Source organism: Megascapheus bottae, chromosome 7, assembly GCF_031878675.1.
Source record: "Megascapheus bottae isolate mThoBot1 chromosome 7, mThoBot2.hap1, whole genome shotgun sequence".
Taxonomy (NCBI): domain Eukaryota; kingdom Metazoa; phylum Chordata; class Mammalia; order Rodentia; family Geomyidae; genus Megascapheus; species Megascapheus bottae.
Window position 1 is genome coordinate 41,433,757 of NC_143515.1, and position 24,567 is coordinate 41,458,323.

Genomic DNA, 24,567 nt, shown 5'->3' on the forward strand with positions numbered 1-24,567 from the left:
TGAGAACAGAATCAAAATATTGCTAGTAGACTGCTGGTCATAATAGTGAACCACTCACATTTCCAGTCATTTCAGAATACCTACGGCCTTTCTGGAGAACCTATCCCAGCACTCCCAAGTTATTGCCACCCAAACTGAAACTGATTTTTTTTTTGTCTAGTCTTGGGTTTGAACTCAAGGCCTATGTACTGTCTCTGAGCTTCTTTTGCTCAAGGCTAGCACTACTTTAGCCACAGTGCCACTTCTGGCATTTTCTGCTTATCTGGTACTGAGGAATCAAACCTACGGCTTAATGTATGCTAGGCAAGCACTCTACCACTAAGCCACATTCCCAGCTTGAAACTGAGTCTTAAAAAAAAAAAAAAAAAATCAGGGGCTGGGGTATAGCTCAGTGATAGGGTATTTGCCTGCTACATAATAGCTTGTTCCTGTAATCCTAGTTACTCGGGAGGCTGAGATTTGAGGATTGTGGTTTGAAGCTGGTGAGAGCAGGAAACTTCCTCTGAGACTCTAATCTCTGACTAACTACTCAAAAACTAGAAATGGTGATATGGATCAAGTGGTAGAGCTTTACCCTTGAGCATAAAGAAGCTCAGGGACAGTGCCCAGGTCCTGAGCTCAAGCCCTACAACCAAAAAAGAAAATTCATTGTTGGGCCGAGAGTTTGGCCTAGTGGTTAAAATGCTTGCCTAGCATGCATGAAGACCCAGGTTCGATTCCTCGGCACCACATACATAGAAAAAAGCCAGAAATGGTGCTGAGGCTCAAGTGGTAGAGCTCTAGCCTTGAGAAAGTCCAAGGACAGTGCTCAGGCCCTGAGCTCAAGCCCAGGACTGGCAAAAAAAAAAAAACAAAAAAACCAACAAAAAAAAAGAAAAAGAAAATTCATTGTTATTTTAAAGATGATGTACAGAGGGGTTACAGCTTCTTGTGGTGTGTGTGTGACAGTGACAGAAGCAATCTGCTGTAACCAGCTTGGTTACAGCTACTTGGTAGCTGGGGCCTGGTGAGTTCAAACCTCCATACAACAAAATTGTATGCAAAAGCAGCTGAGGAGGTGGTTCATTGGGAAAGCACTTGCTTAATATGGGTGAGGCCCCAATAGATGTAATTCCCAGAATGACACACAGTACGTACTGAGTGCAAAAAGAGTACATACTGTATGATTCCATTCATAGGAAGTTATAGACTAGGCTAGGGGTAGAATGAGGAATGGATGGAAGAAAGATACAAGGAATCTTCTATATCTTAAATGAATATGGGACTAGAAACGTGGCCTAGTGGTAGAGTGCTTGCCTAGCATGCACAAAGCTCTGGGTTCAATTCCTCAGTCCCACATACACAGAAAAAGCCAGAAGTGGTTGCTGTAGCTCAAGTGATAGGGCACGAGCCTTGAGAAAGCCCAAGGACAGTGCCCAGACCCCGAGTTCAAGCCCCAAGACTGGCAAAAAAAAGTATATATATATATATATATATATATATATATATATATATATGTATATAATCATAAGGGTTCAAATTTATTCTGGTCTTATGCTAGTTAGGCACTCTACCTAGCCCCCAGCCATTTTTTTTTAAAAAAAAAATAAGGTCTTACGTTTATGCTTGTTGTCTGAACTTGGACTGTCATCTTTCTACTATAGTCTCCCTTGTTTGTTGAGATGGGGATGACACTAGCTTTCACCTGAGCTATTCACAGTAATCCTCCCAGTGTCTACTTCCCAATTAGCTGGGATTACAGATGTAAGCCACACATTTGTCAGAATTGATCTAGCTATACACAAGAGCTATTTGCTGTACTAGCTTAGCACATTTACATTTTATAACAAAAATAAGAACAGTTTGGGTTGGGGTTTTTTTTTTTTTGCCAATTTTGGGACTTTTTTGTGCCAGTTTTGAGCTTCTTTTGCTCAGAGCTTAGCACTCTACCATTTGAACCACAGTACCACTTCTGGCTTTTTCTGTTTATGTGGTACTGATGAATTGAACTCAGGGCTTCATGCATACTAGGCAAGCACTCTATCCCTAAGCCACATTTCCAGCTTTCCATATTTCTTTGTCTTCTTTTTTTGCCAGTCATGAGGACTGAACGCAGGTCCTGAGCACTGTCCTTGGGCCTTCTCAAGGCTAGAGCTCTACCACTTGAGCCACAACACTACTTCCAGCTTTTTTCTATGAATGCAATACCGAGGAATCGAGCCCAGGTTTTAATGCATGCTAAGAAATCACTTACCACTAGGCAAAATTCCTGGCCCCTCTCCCTATGCTTTTACGGCTATGTTATTAGGTGTCTCCAAGATAGAATATTGCCAGTGAGGTGAAACTTTATTCTTTTTTTTCTTCTTCTTTTGTGGGTCATGGAGCTTGAAATCTGGGCCTGGGTGCCGTCTCTGAACTCTTCATCCCAGGGCTACCACCTTACACCTTGAGCCACAGCGCCACTTCCCTTTTTCTAGTGGTTAATCGGAGATAAGAGTCTCACAGTCTTTTGTGCCCGGGCTGGCTTTGAACCTCCATCCTCAGATCTCAGCTAGGATTACAGGCATGAGCCACCTCGCCCAGCTTACTTTATTGTTCTTCGAACGACTATTTCACAGGCATTTCCATTGTTTTATTTTTATTTGGTCTTGTTTCAGTGCTTCACTATGAGGACCCATCTTGTTTTTGAGTTGACAGTTGGATTTTTTTTTTAACCAAACACCAACAGTAGCAGTAGCTCCCTGGGACTGACTGGAAATCCTTACTCTGGTTTTGAACGTTAGGCTCCCAGCCCTGAACCAGCCAGCATCTGTTCTAAAATGTTAGGTCATTGTTCTGCCAAAACAAAGAGATGCCTGAAGGGAGGTGAAGAGCTACACTCCCGACAGGTGAACAAAAAGCTTAGGTAAGAAAGGCTCCTATCTCAGAGACGGATTGCAGACGGATGTGTCTCATAAAGCGGAAAATGCCCTAATTCATTATAGTTAAGCAGGGGTTTACGTAGTAACTGGCCATACTGTAACACACCCACTGTTTTGGGTCGTGGCCTTTCCTCCACTTTCTGAGTGGAGAGAGAGGTTGGTGGGAATAGGTGAGCCTCTGGGGTCACTGACCGACTCTCTCGCCCCTTTCTGCCATCCTAGAATATCCCAAGATAAGCACGAGGCTTTCACCACTGGCATTGTCACTACCTTGGGAGAGCACCAGGCACCACCCAATTTGGGCGATTTCCCTCATGGGCGGGACTTCAATTGTAGCCTTCTACTGGTTGGGTGATTCCGGCTAGGTTTCAGGTCAATCAAAGGAGAACGCCCCACCCTCCCCGCATTCTTGGACTCTGTGAAACCGCGTTCCGTAGCCAGCATTCAACATCCCTACTGTCCCCCACCTTTGTCTCCAAACCTATCACTTCCGTGAAAAAAAAAATGAGCGCATTTTTCACAAAGTAAGTACAACGTGAAAAGTCTGCGTTTCCGCGGTCAGTCGCCAAGATGGAGAAGAGTACCCAGGTCTGCTCTCTAAACATCTAAGCCAGCAAAAAACACTACTGACTATCACTATCCAGTGAACTGGAGAGCACTGTACATAAACCACTAATGTGACAAATACCACTTGTTAAAGCGCCTGTCATTTGAGCAGCTCACTGGAAGGTTACTTTGGCTTACTACGGTAGTCGTGTGTATTCTTGCAGTTATACCTCCAGGATGCTCTGCTGAACTGCAGCTTTGTATTATAAACGGCTACTTCCTTGGCGGGGGGGTGGGGGGGTGTCACTGGATGGCGGTCTTGGACTCCTCTTGCATTTCTGGCGACGCACTGAGCGTTTGCTGGTCTTTTGGCCCCTCGCGGTGCCCGTAGCGTCCTTAGAGACCGCGCCCCTAGAGACCGCCGGCCGCCCGCTGGGACCGTGGGTCGCTAGAGGCGGCGCCTGCTTCACTCGCCCCGGGCCAGCGCGGGCGCTCGGTCCTCGGCGGCGGGCGGTCATGGACGCCTCGCACCCCATGGCGTGGCTGGCGGCTGCCAGTCATCACATCCCAGTAAGGAAGACCACCGGAGCGCGGGCCGCCCACTACGAACAAGACCAAGACCCCAGACTGGTTCTGGCGGCCACTGCCGCCATGGCCGAGGACGACGAGGAGGAGAGAGTGGAGCCGCCGGCGCGGGCTTCGGTAAGGTGGGAGCGGGGCGGGGGTGGGCCGGCGCGAGCTGAGGGCGGTCCGGCCCCTCCGGGCCAGGACTCAGACTCGGCGCTGGAACGCGGCGCCGGCGTCCTTCTCACTGAAGAGAGCCTTTGGCGTGTGCGCGGTCGGGGGCCTGGGCGCAGTTCCTGAGCGCTTCTTGCTCAAGGCTGGCGCTTGAGTCACAGTGCCACTTCCGGCTTTTTCCGAGTAGTTTATCGGAGTCTCTTGGACTACTTCCCCCCTCCACCCTGCCCCGGGCTGGCTTGGAACCACTACCCTCAGATCTCAGGCTCCTGAAAAGTTAGGGTTACAGGCTTGCGCCACCCGTGCCCGCCTTGGAGAGCAGTTTTAAGATTTTTCTATTAAGTGGCAGGATCAGAACTCCACTATCCCTTCTACAGCAATAGAAATCTGTCATGTTCTTAGACAGACGCGGTGGCTCACGCCTGTAATCCTAGCTACACAGGAGGCTAAAATCTGAGGATCCAGGCGCAAAGCCAAACTGGGCACAAAAGGATCTGAGACTCTTATCTCCAATTAACCTCTAGAAAATGGAAGTAGGACTTGGCTTAAGGATAGGGTGGTAGCCTTGAGCTGGAGAGTTCAGGGACAACGCCCAGGCCCAGGGATAGGACAGTAGCCTTGAGCTGAAGAGCTCAGGGACAGTGCCCAGGCCGAGTTCAAGCCCCATGACCCACACACACAAAAAAAAAGGAAGGAAGGAAAGAAGGAAAAAAAAAATCTTCCATGTTTTTGTAACTTGAGGAAAACTCATGTACTCTGTAGTGGATAACTCATAAAATCAGGTGAATCAGTTCTATTCTCTGTTTGTTTTTTGTGCCTTTAGTGCCTGAGTTGGTTTTGAACCTCAGTCCTCAGATCTCACCTTCCTGAGTAGCTAGGATTACAGACATGAGCCACCTCCCTTGGCTTCTCAGGTCCCTTTTTAATACCTGAAAGAATGTGGTATGGTGTTACACACTTGTAATCCCAACCCTTGAGAAGTTAAGGAAGGAAGATTGAGAGTTTGATGCCTTGTGTGACTACATAGTGAGACCCAGTTTCAAAAAGCAAAAGGGATACTTTGGTTTCTCTTCAGATTGTATAAATCTTCTGCCTTTTACTAAAAAAAGTGTGGGGTGGGGAGGCTAGGAATGTGGCTCAGTGGTAGAACGATTGCCCACCATGCGTAAAGCCCTGGATTCAATTCCTGAGTACCACATAAACAGAAAAAGCCAAAAGTGGCACTGTGGCTCAAGTAGTAAAGCTCTAGTCTTGAGCACAAAGAAGCTCAGGGACAGTGTCCAGGTGCTGAGTTCAAGTCCAGGACTGGCAAAAACAACAACAACAAAAGACCCAAAACAACAACAAAAAACCCTATCTTGTACCCAGTCCCTTCCCAGTGATAGCCAGTGGTTGTGTGTGTGCACATGTGCATGTGTGCATGCCCAAGTACAGATGCATGCATGTGTTTGTTGGTGCATCAGTCTTGGGGCTGGAACTCATGGCCTGGGCACTGTCCTTGAGCCTCTTTGTACTCAAGGCTTGCTCTCTACTACTTGAGCCAACAGTGCCATTTCCAGCTTTTTCTGAGTAGTTTGTTGGAGATATACATCGCTTAGACTTTTCTGCCCTGGCTGGCTTTGAACCATGATCCTCAGATCTCAGTATCTCTCAGATCCTGTAGCTAGGATCATAGGCATGAGCCACCAGTGCTTGGCTCTCTGAGTTTTTTGCTAAAGGTTTGCATTCTACCACTATGCCACAGCTCCACTTCCAGCTTTTTTTTTTCTGTCTTAGTATTCTTTTATTATATGATTTATTAACATTGATTTTTTTTACATCATATTTCAAATGACGTGTTTAGCAAACAAGTATTCAAGAAGGGAATCTCTATATACAATCACTGGCACTTAGATTTTAGAATATAATTAAAATTAGGCTGAGGGTTTGTATGTCAAAGATACATATTAATCTATATAATAAAACATTATGGGGCCGGGAGTTTGGCCTAGTGGTTAAAGTGCTTGCCTAGCATGCATGAAGACCCGGGTTCGATTCCTCGGTACCACATACATAGAAAAAAGCCAGAAGTGGTGCTGAGGCTCAAGTGGGAGAGCTCTAGCCTTGAGAAAGTCCAAAGTCCAAGGACAGTGCTCAGGCCCTGAGCTTAAGCCCAGGACTGGCAAAAAAAAAAAAAACATTATGTCTATAGATTCATAAATTTTTATGTCTATGTAGTTGTGTTTATAGTTCCAATACCATGTCTATAGCACTCGGTATGCAAATATTGAGTCCTTGCTGTTGTACTGTTTGTATCTTATAATAGCCACATATTAAGGATACCATGCGACTTTCACTTCCAGCTTTTTAAATGATTGGAGATGAGTCTCATGGACTTTCCTGCCCCGGCTAGCTTTAAACCAGGATCCTCAGATCTCTGTCTCTGTGTATCTAGGCTTACAGACAACCACCTGTACCTAGCTAACCAGTGTTTTAAAGTTATTATATAGTCTAGTATTTTTCTATTTCCCCCACAAGCAATATTTTAATATATGCTAGCATTTTTTCTTATTTTCTTTTTTCATTGGTGTTAACCAAGGTAACTGCATGAAGATCTGACTCATTCCTAATAAATCCTTTCCAATGAAAAGGGCAATTTTAATAAAAAATCTAAAGTTGTAGATGAGCCTTTATAGAAGACAACACAGTTCTTCGTAGGTGCCAGTTCTGGAAAGCAACAGGTGCTGAAAGGATTCATTACCTAAGTGGGTCAAACCAATCTTAGGAAGATCATCCTTTTATCCAATAGCACATTTACAGTGTTCTGCAGAAAGCTGAACCAATTACACAGCCTTTGTTAACTGATGCACTAAGTGTTCTTGGGATGGAGCCAAAAAGGTGAAGTTAAAATTGGAAATAATTTTTGTCTTTCATGTATATTAGACAAAATCCTGTAAGATGGATTAATCTGAGAAGCTGCCTTGTGTTAAAGTAATAAGCTGAAAGTGGAATGGTGCTGTGCAAGCGTCAATTCCTAAATGCAGATTATCATACCTGCTGCTTTATCTAGAAGCTACTCATCCTTTTCAGATAGATCTTTAGGCCTAAATCATTTGATCCTTTTTGGGTAAATGATTAAGACCTTCTTCTAAAAGATATTCTGAAAGAATCAATGAGAATATATGGATGTCTCTGCCTGCAAAAAAGCATGCATTTTTTTTCAGAAGGTGCTGAAAGAGCTTGACCTTTTTTTTGCCAGTCCTGGGCTTGGGCTCAGGGCTTGAGCACTGTCCTTGGACTTTCTCAAGGCTAGCACTCTACCACTTGAGCCCCAGCACCATTTCCAGCTTTTTGCTATGTACAGAGGAATCGAACCCAGGTCTCTGTGCATGCTAGGCAAGCACTCTACCACTAGGCCAAACTCCCGGCCCCATAAAAAGCATGCATTTTTTAAACCTGTTATCTCTACTATTCAGTAGAATGAATACTTTTTTTTTTTTTTTTTGCCAATTCATTCTGGGGCTTGAACTCCGGGCCTGGGCACTGTCTTTGAGATTTCTCAAAGTTAGCACTCTACCACTTAAGCCCCTGTGCACCACTTCCAGCTTTTTCTGTGTATGTAGTACCAAGGAATCAAACCCAGAGCTTCATGCATGCTAAGCAAGCATTCCGTCACTAGGCTGCACTCCCAGCCCCCTGAATTCCTTTTGCTCAAAGGTAGCACTCCACCACCCGAGCCACAGTGCTACTTTTGCCATTTTCTGTTTATGTGGTATGGAGGAATTGAACCCAGTGCTCCATGCATTCTAGGTAAGCACTCTATCACTAAGCTACATAAAGTTTTTTGGTGGTACTAGGGTTTTAAGTTTAGGCTTCATACTTGCTAGGCACATGTTCTGCCACCAAGCCAGGCATTCAACCTAATCAAAGCCTTTAGAATAGTATTTCTTTACATGATTCAGTCATTTTGTAAGATAATAACTATTCTTCCTTTGGTAGAAACTTGCTTTTCCCGCGCCCCCTTCCCCCAAGCCCTGGGGCTTGAACTCAGGGCCTGGGCACTGTCCTTGAGCTTTTTTTTCCTCAAGGGTAGCACTCTATCACTTTAGCTCCAGGGCCATTTCTGGCTTTTCTGTTTATGTGGTGCTGAAAAATCAAAGTTAGGGCTTCTTGCATGCTAGGTAAGCACTCTACCACTAGGCCATACTCCCAGCCCTTATTTATTTATTTATTTAATTTTCTCTTTTTCTCTGTTGGTACTATGGCTGGGACTCAGGTCAAGCACTGTCAGATCTTAGCCTCCTATGTGTCTTGATTATAGACATGAGCCAACAGTGCCAGGCTAACATTTGCGTTTTTTAAAACTGTACATTCATTTACTCAACAATTGTTTACTGAACATCTGCCACTGACCAGGTATTTGCCAGACACTGGCAACATAAAACTGAATAAGACAGACAGATGTTAGGTCTATAGCCTGTGCTGAAGAGGTCAGGGACTGCACCCAGGGTGGGTTCAAGCTCCATAACCCACCAAAAAAAGAAAACTTATTTTCTTTCATTCTTCAAGTTATCACAAGTAATATAACACTGGCTTCTTGAATAGTTTGTAGCCCATTAAAAGGATGCTATATCTATAACATATATATATATTTGTATATGTATTTCAAATATATATAAACATATGTATTATATAATCTGTATGTATAAACCTAATCCTAAACCAGGTAACCAGGTGTCTGTGGCTCATCCCTGTAATCCTAGCTACTCAAGAAGCTGAGATCTAAGGATCATGATTCCTACCCAGGGCAGGAAAATCCAGGGCAAAAGACTCATTTCCAATTAACCACCAGAAAACCTGATGTGACTTTGGGGCTCAAAGTGGTAGGGTGCTGGCTTTGAGCAAAAAGAACTCAGGGACAATACTCAGGCCCTAAGTTCAAGCCCTGCAATCTATTTTAAAAAAAAGAAAAGAAAGAAAAACAAAAGACAAAAAAAGTCCTATAATTATAATAATAATAATTATTATTATTTGCCATTCCTGGGGTTTGAACTCAGGACTCGAGCATTATCCTTGGGCTTTCTCAAGCCTAGAGCTCTACCACTTGAGCCCCAGCACCACCTCTGGCCTTTTCTGTATATGTGGTACTGAAGAATCGAACCCAGGGTTTCATGCGTGCCAGGCAGCACTCTACCACGAGGTCACATTCCTCTCACTCAAACCCCCTAAAGTCCTATTATTTATAATGACTTTTCCTGTTGGAAAAGGCTAAGCAGATTTATTTTGTAGTGTTACATATTAAATCTATAATTCCTATAGCAAATACTCCTTTTTCATTGAGCCTGTTCCTGGCAGAAGGCTACATTTAAAACTATGGTTGGCAGGGTTTGGGGATTTAGCTCAGTGGAAGAGCCCTTGCCTGGCAAGTGCAAGACCCTGAGTGCGGTCCCCAGCTCTGGGGAAAAAAAAAAGAGTCTCAAGTGGGCCTGGAGTTTGGCCTAGTGGTAGACTGCTTGCCTAACATGCCAAAGACCCAGGTTTGATTCCTTGGTACCACATACATAGAAAAAAGCCAGAAGTGGTGCTGAGACTCAAGTGATAGAGCTCTAGCCTTGAGAAAGTCCAAGGATAGTGCTCAGGTCCTGAGCTCAAGCCCAGGACTGGTCAAAAAAAAGAAAACCAAAAACTGTGGCTGGCAGTCTTTGATACATAGTATCAGATATAAGTTAATCTGTTTTTTTTTAATGAATAATGTATTTAAACTTCTGTAATTATACAAAAATGAGTTTTTATTTCCGTGGTTGTTTCAGTTTAAGGAAATGAAAGATAGTAAAAGTAGAGAGAGGGGCCTGGAGTTTGGCCTTAGTGGTTGAGTGCTTGCCTAGCATGCACTAAGTCCTGGGTTCAATTCCTTGGTACCACATATATAGAAAAAAAGCCAGAAGTGGTGCTGAGGTTCAAGTGGTAGAGCTCTAGTCTTGAGAAAGTCCAAGGACAGTACTCAGGCCCTGAGCTCAAGCCCAGGACTGGCAAAAAAAAAAAAAAAAGTTGAGAGAGAGAGAGAGCATGACTATATATACAATATGAACAAGCAGACATCTACAATCCACAAAGTAGATTCAGATTTTCTGGGAGTTTGCTTCTTTTGTCCTTAAAATATTCTTAGGGGAAAATGTACATAGGCTCCAAATAACTAACAACTAATAACTAGGTGGATTCTTCAAAACTAGCATTTGTGGCTGGGAATGTGATTTAGTGCTTGCCTAGTAATGAAGCCCTGGGTTTAATTCCTCAGTACCACATAAACAAAAAAAGCCAGTAGTGGTGCTGTGGCTCAAGTGGTAGAGTGCTCCTTGAGGGGAAAAAGGGTTTGAGGACAATGCCTAGGCTCTAAGTTTAAGCCCCAGGACTGCCCCTCCCCCCACAAAAATAGCATTTGGAGTAGTTGTCTTTTTTTTGGTGTTGTTGTTGTTGGTCTGTGGACTTGAACTCTGGGCCTGGGCATCATCCCTGAGCTCTTCAGCTCAAGGCCACCACCCTACCCCTTGAGCCACAACACCACTTATTTATTTTTTTGGTAGGTCATTGGGCTTAAACTCTGGGTCTGGGCACTATCCTTACGCTCTTTGGCTCAAGGCTACCTACCTCCCTACCTCTGGGCCTGGACATTGTCCCTGAGCTCTGCAGCTCAAGGCTACTACTCTACCCCTGGAGTCACAGCCCTATTTTCCATTTTCTAGTGTTGATTGGAGATAAAAATCATTCATTCTTCAGTGACAGGGCAGGCTTTCAACTGAGATCCTTAGATCTTAGCCTCCTGAGTAGCGAATATTACAGGAGTGAGCCACCTCTCCTAGCATTGTTTGTTTTTTTGGTTTTGTTTTTTGCTAGTCCTTGGCTTGAGTTCCAGGTCTTGGAGCTCAAAAGTCCTTGGACTTTTTCAAGGCTAGAGCTCTACCACTTGAGCCTCAGCACCACTTCTGGCTTTTTTCTATGTATGTGGTACTGAGGAATTGAATCTGGGTCTGTGCATGCTAGGCAAGCACTCTACCACTAGGCCAAACTCCCCACACCATTTTTTTTTTTTTTAATTTCAAATACCATTGAACAATTTTTTTTCCCTCACCAGGCTGACTATAACACCAACTCTTTTTGGGTGAATGACCATATAGCCTGTGAAGACATTTCTGATATCTACCACTCCAATGCAGAGTATTTCAGGAAACTAGAAGAGCTGAAAACTGCCCACATGAAGACTATGGCAAAGTTAAGGAGAATGTACCAGGATAAACTAAATTTAAAGGAAGTTCACCCAATAATCATTAACGAAGATTCTCCTAGTATCTCTTCCAGGTGAGTTTATATTCACTGTGATTTGTGGATGTAGAATGTCTACTTTAAGTATTATTGTACTTTTTTTTGGTAGTATTAGAGTTTGAGTGCAGTGCCTTGTACTTGGCTAGGCAAGTGCTCTAATTTTTTTTTTTCCAAAGGTTTTTTTTTCAAGATCCCTAACTTAAGTTTTGAAAGTTTTATTTTTTTTATTTTTTTCCGCCAGTCCTGGGCTTGAGCTCAGGGTCTGAGCACTGTCCTTGGGCTTTCTCAAGGCTGGCGCTCTACCACTTGTGCCTCAGCACCACTTCTGGCCTGTTCTGTGTATGTGGTACCGAGGAATCGAACCCGGGTGTTCGTGCATGCTAGGCAAGCACTTTAACCACTAGGCCAAACTCCCGGCCCCAAGTGCTCTAATTGTTGAGCCACACTGTTAGTGCTTTTTTCACAACTTATTTTTCAAATAAGGTCTTGCTTTTTTTTTTTTCCTTTTTGCCAGTCTCGGTTCTTGAACTCAGGGCCTGAGCACTGTCTTTGGACTTTCTCAAGACTAGGGCTCTACCACTTGAGCCACAGTACCATTTCTGGCTTTTTCTGTGTATGTGGTTCCTAGGAATCGAACCTGGGTCTTCGTGCATGCTAGGCAAGTATTCAACCACTAGGCGTGCTTTTTTTTTTTTTTGCCAGTCCTGGGGCTTGACCTCAGGGCCTGTGCACTGTCCTAGGGCTTCCTCAAGGCTAGAGGTCTACTACTTGAGCCACAGCACTACTTCCAGCTTCTTCTAAATATGTAGTACCAAGGAATCAAACCCGGGTCTTAGTGCACATTAGGTAAGCATTCTACCACTAGGCCAAACTCCCAGCCCAAGGTCTTGCATTTTTGTCCAGGGTAGCTTGAAACAAAACTTTGCTTATGCTTCCCACATAACTGGGATGACAGGAGAGTACCACCATGCCTAGCTTTTATTGATTGATGAGGTATCACAAATTTTTTGCCTGAGTCTAGACAAAAAAATCCTCAGACCATCATCCTCTTGATGTAGCTAGGAATAAGTGTATGAGACACTGCCCCTGTTTTTCTGTGCACTCCTTGTGCTATATAAAAGAGGGATTGTATTCAAAATATTTGATGAGCTAGATGTGCATACCTATAACCCAAGTACTTTGGAAGCTAAGACAGGAAGATCATGGGTTCAAGGGCAGCCAGGATTACATAGTGAGTCCCTATATTAAAAAATAGAAAAAGGCCAGGCATGATGGCTCATGTCTGTAATATTAGCTACTCAGGAGGCTGAGATCTGAGGATCAAGGTTCAAAACCAGCCCGGGCACAAAAGGACCTGATACTCTTATCTCCAATTAACCTCTAGAAAATGGAAGTGAGGCTTGGCTCAAGGGTAGTGTGGTAGCCTTGAGCTGAAGAGCTCAGGGACAGCACCCAGGCCTAGAGCTCAAGCCCCATGACCCACCAAAAAAAAAAAAAAAAGCCAGTTGCTGGTGGCTCACACCTGTAATCCTAACTACTCAGGAGGCTGAGATCTAAGGATCATGGTTCTAAGCCAGCCTGGTCATGAAAGTTTGTGAGCTCTTATCTACAATTAACCACCAGAAAACCAGAAGTGCTGTGGCTGAAGTAACAGAACACTTGACTTGAGCTGAAGAGCTCAAGGACAATGCCCAGACCCAGAGTTCAAGTCCCATAACCAACCAAAAAAAAAAAAAAAAAGGCTGGGTGCTGATGGCTCATACCTGTAATCCTAGCTATAGCTATTCACTAAACTGAGATCTGAGGACTTCAGTTCAGAGCCAGTCCCAGCAGGAAAGTCCATGAGACTCTCATCTCCAATTAACTACCAAAAAGCCAGAAGTAAAGCTGAGGCTCAATTGGTAGACCACTAGCTTTGACCAAAAATGCTCAGAGAAAGCACTCCAGCCCTGAGTTCATGCCCCAGGACTAGCAAAAAAAAAAAAAAAAAGAGGAAGAAGCAGCAGAAGCAGCAGCAACGGCAACAACAACAGTTGGTCATGCCAAAGCATTGATGAAAAGATACAATTAAGGGCCGGGAGTTTGGCCTAGTGGTAGAGTGCTTGCCTAGCATGCACGAAGACCCAGGTTCGATTCCTCGGTACCACATACATAGCAAAAAGCTGGAAGTGGTGCTGAGGCTCAAGTGGTAGAGTTCTAGCCTTGAGAAAAGTCCAAGGACAGTGCTCAAGCCCTGAGCCCAAGCCCACGACTGGCAAAAAAAAAAAAAAGAAAAGATACAATTAAGAATTTTCCAGGTAAGGGGCCGGGAGTTTGGCCTAGAGGTAGAGTGCTTGTCTAGCATGCATGAAGATCCGGGTTCAATTCCTTGGTACCACATACATAGCAAAAAGCTGGAAGTGGTGCTGAGGCTCAAGTGGTAGAGCTCTAGCCTTGAGAAAGTCCAAGGACAATGCTCAAGCCCTGAGCCCAAGCCCAGGACTGGCAAAAAAAATAATAATAATAGCAAAAATTAATAAAAACTTAAAAAAAAAAAAAAAGAATTTTCCAGGTAAGTGTCATATGTGAGTTCATTCTGGAAGGAGGCAATGCTGCACATAGGAAGCGAGAAGTGGTCTTCTAAGGCATGGTAGCACGTAAAGCCATGGTATGAGGAAGTTCATATACTCCATATGACTGAAGAATGGGTGACTAGGATTAGAGAGGGCTGAGAGGTAAGGCTGGGAAGGGAAGCAGGGACCAGTCCTGAAGGGCTTTACAGTTCAGACTTTGTAGCAAAGAGGAATCATGGATTTTGTTCAAAGCAGCAGAGTGACATGATCAGATAAATATTTTAGGACTGTGATTGGAAAACATGGAGAACTTAATAGAATTTAAATACAACAGGCCTCCATTCTCAGGCTCTTTGACTCTAACATAATCAAACCATATCATTTATAAGCATCTTTACAATATGTTCTAAATAATGATAATTTTCACAAGTCCATTCCAGTTCATCTTTCTAGCTGATTATTATACCCTGAAAATATATAGGTCTATGTTAATTTTGATCAAGAAGAATTGAATGTGTTTCTTAATTCTTCTTATTTAGTTCTTCATCAGGAAAGACCTCCTATCACCCTGTACTGGTAATGACATCGCTTTCAGAGCCTGACTTGAGCTGGTCCCCCTCCTTGTATACTTCTTCCTCTGAAGAGGAGCTGCCGAAGCTAGAGAAAGAACTTTCCAAGAAAACCAAAACGACTTATGCCAAGGAGCTCATCAACAACATGTGGAAAGATTTCTCTGTTGAAGATTACTTGAAGTGTGATGATTCTGACAACCCAGTAGTTGAAAAAACAAAGAAGAAACCAAAAGAATGGGTGCCCACAATTACTGTGCCTGAACCTTTTCAAATGACGATTAGAGAACAGAAGAAAAAGGAAGAGGCCAAGAAGGCTATGTCAGATATTGGAATAATGAGTAAACTGATCAAGGAACAAGATGATGATTGTGAGTGTAAGAAGAAATTCCAAGCCAATCCTCTTCCTTTACATGTCCTTCTCCCCCGTTATCAAGAAATGGTCAAGCAAAATGAAGAAAGGAGGAGGATAATGAAGGAGAAAAACAAAGAAGCTCTTTTGGCTTTACAAAAGCCATTTAAGTTTATTGCAAGGGAGGAACAGAAGCGAGCAGGCCGGGAAAAACAGCTGAGAGACTTAGTTACGTCTAAAAAAAAAAAAAGCCGGTTTAAAGCTAGACCCATGCCTCAATCTGTTTATGGTTATACTTTGCCTACTAGTGATAAATTAAAAGAAGAAGACCTCTACAGAAACCTTAGGACACAGCTGAGAGCCCAAGAATTTCTACAGGCTTTTTCCACCCTGCCTTGTGGATCAACAGGCAGACGTTTCAGGAACCTCAAGAATTGTGAGCAGGCTAGAAAATTAAAGTGTAAACCTAGGGGGAGACGCCAGGTTCCTGATGCTGATGACTCCCCTCTGAAATATAAAGAATTCTCAGAACTCAGGTCTCCAGAGTTCTCAACAATTTATAAACGATTTGACCTTCAGAGATCCTCAAGTGACTCTGTTAAAAGAGACAAAATTTTGGCAGATATTAGAGCAGATGAAGAAAACTTGAAAGAAACACGTTGGCCTTATCTGTCTCCAAGGTGTAACTCACCAGAAAAAAATGCAAAGACCCCTCTTTATACCTTCAGCCCAACAAAGCACACAGTGTCTTCAAGAGGACGAGAGCAGGCTACAAGGTAACAACCAGTACCAACTAACTCAAGATTGCTAAAGTCCTATACGCAGCTCTTTGCTTTTAAGTTGGTGAATTTGAAAATATTAAGAAATTATTTCTGGAGCCGGGCTCTTTTCTGTAACCACTAGAAAACCAGAAGTGGCGCTGTGGCTCAAGGGGCAGAGTGGTAACCTTGAGCTGAAGAGCTCAGGGACAACACCCAGACACAGGGTAGGGCAGTAGCCTTGAGCTGAAGAGCTCAGGGACATCGCCCAGGTGGAATTCAAGCCCTATAACCACCCCCCCCCCAAAAAAAAAATTCTGTATCTGTAGGATATTTTATTGCACAATGTAGAGCATTTTGCTAAAGGTGTTGGGTTTTTTGTTTGTTTGTTTGTTTGTTTGTCTCCAGTCCTGGGCTTGAGCTCAGGGCCTGAGCACTATCCTTGGACTTTCTCAAGGCTAGAGCTCTACCACTTGAGCCTCAGCACCACTTCTGGTTTTTTTCTATGTATGTGGTACCAAGGAATCAAATCCAGGTCTTCGTGTATAGCATGCACGCTTTACCACTAGGCCAAACTCCTGGCCCTAAAGGTATTTTTCTAAGAAATGAATATATTTTATAGTTTATGAATTTGGGGATCTAGAAAAAAATTAGTTTTAATTGGATTTCCAGTTTTACAAGTCAGATTCCTGTAAAAAGGCTATCCATTTTTTTCAACCTTTGAATTATCCCACAGTAAATCTTTGAAAAACAACATTTTTCTTGGCTTAAAGTGAATTAAGCCTTAGTTTGTTGCCCTCAGGAGATCACTTGAGGAGAAGAAAATGTTGGAAGAAGAGAGAAATCGGATCCTAACTAAACAGAAGCAAAGAATGAAAGAATTGCAGAAACTCCTGACAACCCGGGTTAAGGCTTATGACTCCCATCAAAGTTTAGCTCAGATGTCTAAGTCCAAAGTAAAAAACCTCAGGTATTATGAAAGAATCCTGAATCTTCAGAGCATTTATTTCCCTGGAGCCACAGAGCCACTTCTAGTTTTCTGGTGGTTAATTGAAGATGAGTCTCATGGACTTTAGTGTCAGGGCTGGTTTTGAACTGTGATCCTCAGATCTCAGCCTCCTGAGGAACTAGGATTACAGGCATAAGCCACCTTGCCTTTTAAAAATTCAATTGATACCAAGAAAAAAACAAGTGGAGAATAGTATTAGAAGTTTAGTTCGTGGATTAAAATTACAATTGGTCACTTGTACTCATCATGTGCACACATACATGCACGCATACACATCTCTTGGGTGAATCATGAAGCCTTGTTGGTGAATAGAAACTTTTTTTTTTTTTTTTTTTTGTCGGTTGTGGGGCTTATATTCAGGGCCTGGGCACTGTCCCTGAGCCTCATTGTTCTCAAGGGTAGCCCTCTACCACTTGAGCCACAGTACCACTTCCAGTTTTTGAGTTGTTAACTAGAGATAAGAGTCTCATGGAAACTTTTCTACTCAGGCTGGCTTCAAACCATAATCCTCAGATCTCAGCCTCCTGAGTAGTTAGGATTACAGGTATGAGCCACTGGCACCAGCATAGAAACATTTCCTTTTGAGGCCGTAGTTCTATAATGTTTATTTGTTTGTTGCCAGACCTGGGCCTTGAACTCAGGGCCTGAGCACTGTCCTTGGGCTTTCCTCAAGGCTAAAGCTCTACCACTTGAGCAACAGCAGCATTTCCGGCTTTTTCTATGTATGTGTTACCAAGGAATCGAACCCGGGTCTTCATGCGTGCTAGGCAAACACTCTACCACTAGGCCAAACTCCTGGCAGTACCTATAATATTTTATCAGTATCTAATCTTTTTTTTTTTTTTTTTGCCAGTCCTGGGCTGGAGCTCAGGGCCTGAGCACTGTCCTTGGACTTTCTCAAGGCTAGAGCTCTACCACTTGAGCCTCAGCACCACTTCCGGCTTTTTTCTATGTATGTGGTACCGAGGAATCGAACCCGGGTCTTCGTGCATGCTAGGCAAGCACTTTAACCACTAGGCCAAACTCCCGGCCCCTCTTTTTTTTTTTGTCAGTCATGGGACTTGAACTCAAAGCCTAGGCACTGTCCCTGAGCTTTACTGTTCAAAGCTAGTGTTCTACCACTTTGAGCTGTAGCTCCACTTCTGTTTTTTGGGGATAAGAGTCTCATGGACTTCCTTGCCTAGGCTGGCTTTGAATCATGATTCTCAGATCTCTTCCTGCATAGCTAGGAGGTGTGAGCCACCAACACCCAGCTTCTAATCTTTGTCTTCATGTTTGTATATCTACATTTTAATACATACATAGATTTTTTTTTTTTGCTGTTATTGTTCCTGTTCTGGGGCTTGAACTTAGAGCCTGGGCTGTTTTTGAGCTTTTTTTGCTTAAGACTCTCTACCACATAAGTCACAGTTCCACTTTTTGCCCCTTCCCCCCATTTTGGTGGTACAGAGGAATTGAACCTGGGTCGTCGTGCATGCTAGGCAAGCACTCTACCACTAGGCCGAACTCCTGGCCCCTCAAATTTTTTTTCTTAGTGCGGTGCTGGGGATTGAACCTAGGGCCTTGACCGTGTTACACATGTTGTATCATTAATTTAATCCCCCAGCCCAGGTTGTTTCCTCTCCCATTTATTTATTTGTTTATTTGTTTATTTATTTATTGCCAGTCCCAAGTACCTGAGCACTGTCCTTGGGCTTTCTCAAGGCTAGCTCTCTACCACTTGAACCATAGCACCACTTCAAGCTTTTGGTATGTATGAGGTACCAAGGAATCAAATCTGGGTCTTTATGCATGCTAGACAAGCATTCTACCACTAGGCCAAACTCCTAGTCCCTCCCCTGCTTTCTCTTTTTCTCCCTCTCTTCTTCTTTTCCTTCCCTTCATTCTTCCCCAGCCCCCCGGTCTCTCTTTTTGAGGCAGGATCTCATTAGATAGCGAAGGCTGACCTCAAATTCAGATCCTCCTATGTCAGCCTCACTGGTGCTTGTGTGTTGTTTAGTGGTACATGTTACATTTCATTGTAGTTTCAATGTAAAATAATAAAACCATCCACAGAATCTATAGAACCCCTTCAGAATATTAAATTAATGTAAAACAAAGTTTGAAAACCAGTGTCTAGATGTTACAAGTGTTCGTGTTAAAGTCAAAAAATATCTTCCCAAAGCTGGGTAAGTAAGATAATTTATTTATTATAATATTAAATGACATATATATATATATTTGGCTCTTATGACTCAAATTATATATGCTATTATATATGTATTATATATAGATCTGTTAACTTTTAATAATGAGTTAGCTTTATAATGCAGTATAAACCACTGATAGAGGGCACTTAATTTGATGAACTTGAGCCAAAAATTTCTTAGAAATGTAGTATTTACCAATAGGAAACTAGTTTTTCATAGCACTACCTTGCAGATAATTAAGGATAATTATAACTTTAAAGTATAACTATTTCCTTGTTCTTTCTTTTTTATCTTGTCTTGTTTTACTATATCTTTTTTTTTTTTTTTTTGCCAGTCCTGGGCTTGAGCTCAGGGCCTGAGCACTGTCCTTGGAATTTCTCAAGGCTAGAGCTCTCCCACTTGAGCCTCACCACCACTTCCGGCTTTTTTGTATGTATGTGGTACCGAGGAATCGAACCCAGGTCTTAGTGCATGCTAGGCAAGCACTCTACCACTAGGCCAAACTCCTGGTCCTTGTTTTACTATATCTTACATAGAGAAAAAGTATTATTTAATTCATTACAGGATTTAGCCAAAAGAAGTACACATATGGTAAATTTATGTATTTTGGTTGCTATTCTTCTTTTTTTTGGGGGGGGGGGCGGTCACGGGAGCTTGAACTCTGGACCTGGACACTGTCTCTGAGCTCTTCAGCTCAAGGCTACCACTCTAACCCTGGGCCTGGGAGCTGTCTCTGAGCTTTTCAGCTCAAAGCTACCACCCTACCTCTTAAGCCACAGTGCCACTTCCAGTTTTCTAGTGGTTAATTGGATATAAGCGTATCGCATACTTTATTGCCTGGGCTGGCTTTGAACAGCCTCCTGAGTAGCTAGGATTATAGACATGAGCCACTGTACCCTGCTATACTTTGAAGATTTTGAAAATCAAAGTATCTAGATCGTTCCAGGGCCTGTATACTATGTGTGTTCTCAGAACCTTGGAACTTAATTCTCTATTCTATGAGAATTTATCCATCTAGAAAAAGAACTGAGCTAAGTTCACAATTTCTAATTTATCATCTAAGCTAAACATTATATATGTTATTTCTTTTTCTTACATGGCCTTTTAAAATTCTATTCCTTTTATTTGATTTTTAGAAAGAGTGAAAAGGAAAGAATGAAAGAATACCAACAAGAACTAGAAGAAAGAGAAGAAAAATTAAAACAGAGGCCATTACTGTTTGAAAGAGTTGCTCAGGTTGTGTTTGTTGGCATATAAGAGCTATTGTTAGCCTTTAAGAATAACTTTAGCTCCCAGACTTTTAACAGCCCATCTTTCCTATGTATATGTTATAGAATTATTGAGACATTGTTTCTGTGCGAGCTCAAGGGGAGTGTCTTATTGAGAGATAGGCAATAGCTTGATAAAGAATATACTACCAGTCCAGTTGTCTTAAATTGCATAACCTGGTTTTAATGTCTGGTTAAAAAAGCCAACTTGGTCATATATTAAGGTGAGGCTTCATGATATGATTTGGAGATCTTTGCAGAATTAAAAAATGGAACAAAATGGCTAATTGAATCAGATTTATTTCTGCCAGTATTTTTTTTTCTTAGTAGTACTGAGGTTTGAACTCAGGGCACTACACTTGCCAGACAGGTGACTCTCCAACTTAAAGTACACCTCCAGCCCTTTTTTGCTTTAATTATATTTCAGATAAAATCTTCTGCTTCTTTTTGTCCAGGGCTTGCCTCAGACCCTTATCTTCCTACTTAAACTTCCTATACAGATGGGATTACAGGTGTGCACCACTATGTCCAGCTCATTTATTGAGACAAATCTTGATAACTTTCTAATCAAGCTGGCCTTGAATTTCAGTCTTCCTAGTCTCAAACTGGCCTTAGGACCATGGATACTAATTTTTCCGTTTTCACTCTGTTTTACAATCTTTTTTTTTTTTTTTTTCCCAATCAGGGGGCTTAAACTCTGGGTCAGGGTGCTATTTCTAAGCATTTCTGCTCAAGGCTAGCACTCTACCACTTTGAGCCACAGCACCACTTATAGTTTTTTGGTGGTTAATTGGAGATAAGAGTCTCAGGGACATTTCTGCCTGGGCTGGCTTTGAACCAACTATAATCCTCAAATCTCAGTCTCTAAATACCTAGGACTATAAGCATGAGCCACTGGCGCCCAGCAACAATCTCTTTTTTTTTGGGGGGGGGAGGTGTTGGGGCAAGTCCTGGGGCTTGAACTCAGGGCCTGGGCACTGTTCTTGAGCTTGCTCAAGACTAGTGTTCTACCACTTGAGCCATGGCACCACTTTGAGCTTTTTCTATGTATGTGGTACCGAGGAATCAAACCCAGGGCTTCATGCATGCTAGGCAAGCACTCTACCACTAGGCCATGCTCTCAGCCCTAACATAAGTCTTTTTTTTTTTTTTTTTTTTTTTGCCAGTTCAGGGCCTGAGCACTGTCCTTGGACTTTCTCAAGGCTAGAGCTCTACCACTTGAGCCTCAGCACCACTTCTGCTTTTTTCTATGTATGTGGTAACATAAGTCTTTTTTAAGCATCTCATTTAATTTTAAGCTAGTCCCCATTATATAATATGAAGTATTTGACTTTTGTCGCAAAGAAATTATCTTTGCCTCCAAACTGAAATGTTTTTTGTTTGTTTGTTTTGCCATTCCTGGGGTTGGGCTCAGGGCCTGAGCACTGTCCTTGGACTTTTCTCAAGGCCAGAGTTCTACCACTTGAGCCACAGCACCACTTCCAGCTTTTTTCTTTTTCTTTCTTTTTTTTTTGGCCTGTCCTGGGCTGGTGCTCAGGGCCTGAAAACTGTCCTTGGGCAGTGATAGGCTAGAGCTCTATCACTTAAACCACAGCACCACTTCTGGCTTTTTTCTATGCATATGGTACAGAAGAATTGAACTTGGGTCTTTATACATGCTAAGCAAACACTCTATCACTAGGCCAAACTCCCAGCCCCTTGTTTGTTTTCTCTATGCATCTCACATTCGTCTTATCCTGCATAGATTCTCCTCTTAGTTTTCTACTTTGGTTGGGGTTTAATTTAGATGGCTAAGAGCTACTTCTCCTAAAGGAGTTGGTCACTGAGAAACCTGCCACATTCTTTTCCTTAGTAAATTTCTTCTGCTGGTGAAATGCCCCATGAAACTTCTATTTCCTATCTATGAAATAATAATTTGCATGAACTGAATAAGGTGACATCTGCTTGTAATCCAAGCAAATTTGGGAGGCTAAAGCAGAGGATGGCTTGAATCCAGGAGTTTAAGACTAGTCTGGGCAGCTTAATGAGCTACTGTCTCAAAAAAAAATTTTTTTGATGGGCTAGGAGTTTGACCTATTGGTAGAGTACTTGCCTTGGACACATGAAGACCCAGGTTTGATTCCCCAGAACCACATACATACATAGAAAAAGCCGGAAGTGGTGTTGTGGCTCAAGAGGTAGAGGCTCTAGCCTTGAGAAAGCCCAAGGCCAGTGCTTAGGCCCTGAGCTCAATTGAGCTCAGGACTGGTGGCAAAAAAAAAAAAAATTATAAAATGATTGGTTTTGAGGCCTTGCCTTTGCAAAGCCATGCACATATCTTCATCTTATCACTCTCATTCCTCTGTCAAAATTAACCCTGGACAATAGTTAATAGCCCTTGGTAGCAGTCCACCATCCCTTCTCTCACTGTCCTAGTCTCATTTCCAGGGAATGGTACAAGGGTCTAGTTAACTTCCCCAAGTAGTGATGTAAGTTACGATTGTATTATAGATGAAGAAACTCAAATTCAAAGAGGGTAAGAAACTGATGAGGCTTATAGTTAGTAAATGCTCTGACTAGGGTTGAAACCCATGTTGATATGCTTCCAAGCACTTAACCTTTAGCGTCCTTCTTCCTCCCAAAAGAAAATTCACAGGTCTTAGTCTAGTATGCAGACTCCTCAGTGAGCTCTTTCTCCTACTGCACTCTTTTTGCCCGTATCTTATTCCCTCATGTACACCCTTTACATTCAGGCAATACCAGACTACTAGACTGCTACTTTCAAACTTGAAGACTATTTATGCTATTTCTAGACACCTCAGAATCTTTGTCTTTACTAGTTTTAGCTCATCCATGTTTTATTGTGCAGTCAGTGTCTTACATTGTTGTCCCCAGCTACCAGTCCTGTTTTAGCCTGTGCTTAATCTGTGTTTGCCTCTGCTACAGCTTGTAGGAATTGTCTGTGTAAGACTCTTTCCATTTTGCTGATTCACTGTAAGAGTAGTGGCCAAGTCCTTATAATTCCGGCACCTGATGCCTAGGGCCAGAGTGACGCAGTGGATGTCTTAGTGAACCATCTTGAACAAATGTGATTACATTAATCAGCCACTGACCTTTCTTTCTGGGGTGAGCATAGGGTAGGAACCCTACTTTGATAAATTCATGATGAGTCTTAGCATTAATAAGCATTTTGTTGTTCTGTAAATTCCCATTGTTTCAAAGCACAAGAAACTTGGCAAAATAAATGGTGTGTATGTTGAAGGCAGGATTAAAGTTATGAGCCACTCTCTTATCTCAACTTACCACTGTTTTACTTTTTATTGTTTTTTTTTTTTTTTTGGCTAGTCCTGGGGCTTGAACTCAGGGCCTGGGCACTTTCTTGAGCACTTTTGCTCAAGGCTAGCGCTGTACCACTTGAGCCACAACACCACTTGAGGCTTTTTCCTGTGTATGTGGCACCGAGGATTCGAACCCAGGGATTCCGGCATGTTAGGCAAGCACCCTACCCCTAGGCCACCCTCCCAGCCCCTATTTTTTTTGTTGTTATTGTTGTTTGCTGGTTGGTTGGTCTTGGGGATTGAACTACAGGCCTGGGCACTGTCCTTCAGTTTATTTTTCTCAAGGCTAATACTCTACCACATTGAGCCACAATTCTACTTACGATTTTTTAGTGACTAACTGGAGATAAGAGTCTTTGAAGTGTGATCCTCGGTTCTCAGCCTCCTGAGTAGCTAGGATTATAGGCTGCTAGTGCCGGGCTATCACCATTTGTTTTAATATGGGGATTAAACTGGGTGCTGACTCACATCTTTGCAATATGGGATCCTATTAGTCCACTGGAGCTGAGCCATTCCTGTTCACTTTGGATATCTGAAGGGATATACATGGCCCTAAATGAGTTCACTTCCACTGAAAGGAGCTAAAAGTTCATTAAATTTGAGCTAATGGTGTGAGCACCATCATCTTGTAACTCCATAAAACCTGTGATCTCACAACTGTAATGTCTTTAAATTTGCTGCAGCTATGTTTTGTTTTGTGGTGTTGGGTATTAAACCCAGGACCTTATACTTGCTAGGCAAGTGCTTTACTATTGAGCTAAACTCCCAAACCTCACCTGCTATACTTCTGAAAGGACTGTCTACATCTCCAAGCCAGGGAGTGACATTCCATCTCTTTCCTTCCTATATAAAGTAAAGACATTTAGTGATTTTTTTTTTCTCCAGAGCTGAGGACCAACCTCAGAGCCTTGCACTTGCCAAGCAAGTGCTCTTCCACTGAGCTAAATCCTCAACCCTGATTCTTTTATCTTTATGGATAGACATGCTTTTTTAAAGAGTAAAAATTGCTCAGCATCAGAAGCTCATGTCCAATTCTGGCTACTGGAAAGCATAGATTGGAAGGATCATATTTC

At 42.7% G+C, this 24,567-nt stretch overlaps 1 protein-coding gene across 5 annotated transcripts in view; it reads left to right on the forward strand.

The window, feature by feature from the left end:
* Nucleotides 1-3,863: 3,863 nt before the first annotated feature.
* The window catches only part of Fam161a (FAM161 centrosomal protein A), a 35,772-nt gene continuing 15,068 nt past the window's right edge, over nucleotides 3,864-24,567 (forward strand). For 2 of the 5 annotated variants that reach the window (XM_090336844.1, XM_090336843.1), the window contains exons 1-5: nucleotides 3,864-4,148; nucleotides 11,293-11,516; nucleotides 14,572-15,729; nucleotides 16,514-16,681; nucleotides 20,046-20,145. In XM_090336844.1, the coding sequence (XP_090192970.1) occupies nucleotides 3,963-4,148; nucleotides 11,293-11,516; nucleotides 14,572-15,729; nucleotides 16,514-16,681; nucleotides 20,046-20,145 (1,836 nt within the window). In that variant the 5' untranslated portion in view covers nucleotides 3,864-3,962. Of the gene's footprint in view, nucleotides 4,149-11,292; nucleotides 11,517-14,571; nucleotides 15,730-16,513; nucleotides 16,682-20,045; nucleotides 20,464-24,567 lie in introns of those variants that run through there. The other 3 variants (XM_090336845.1, XM_090336847.1, XM_090336848.1) reach the window with 3 other exon arrangements.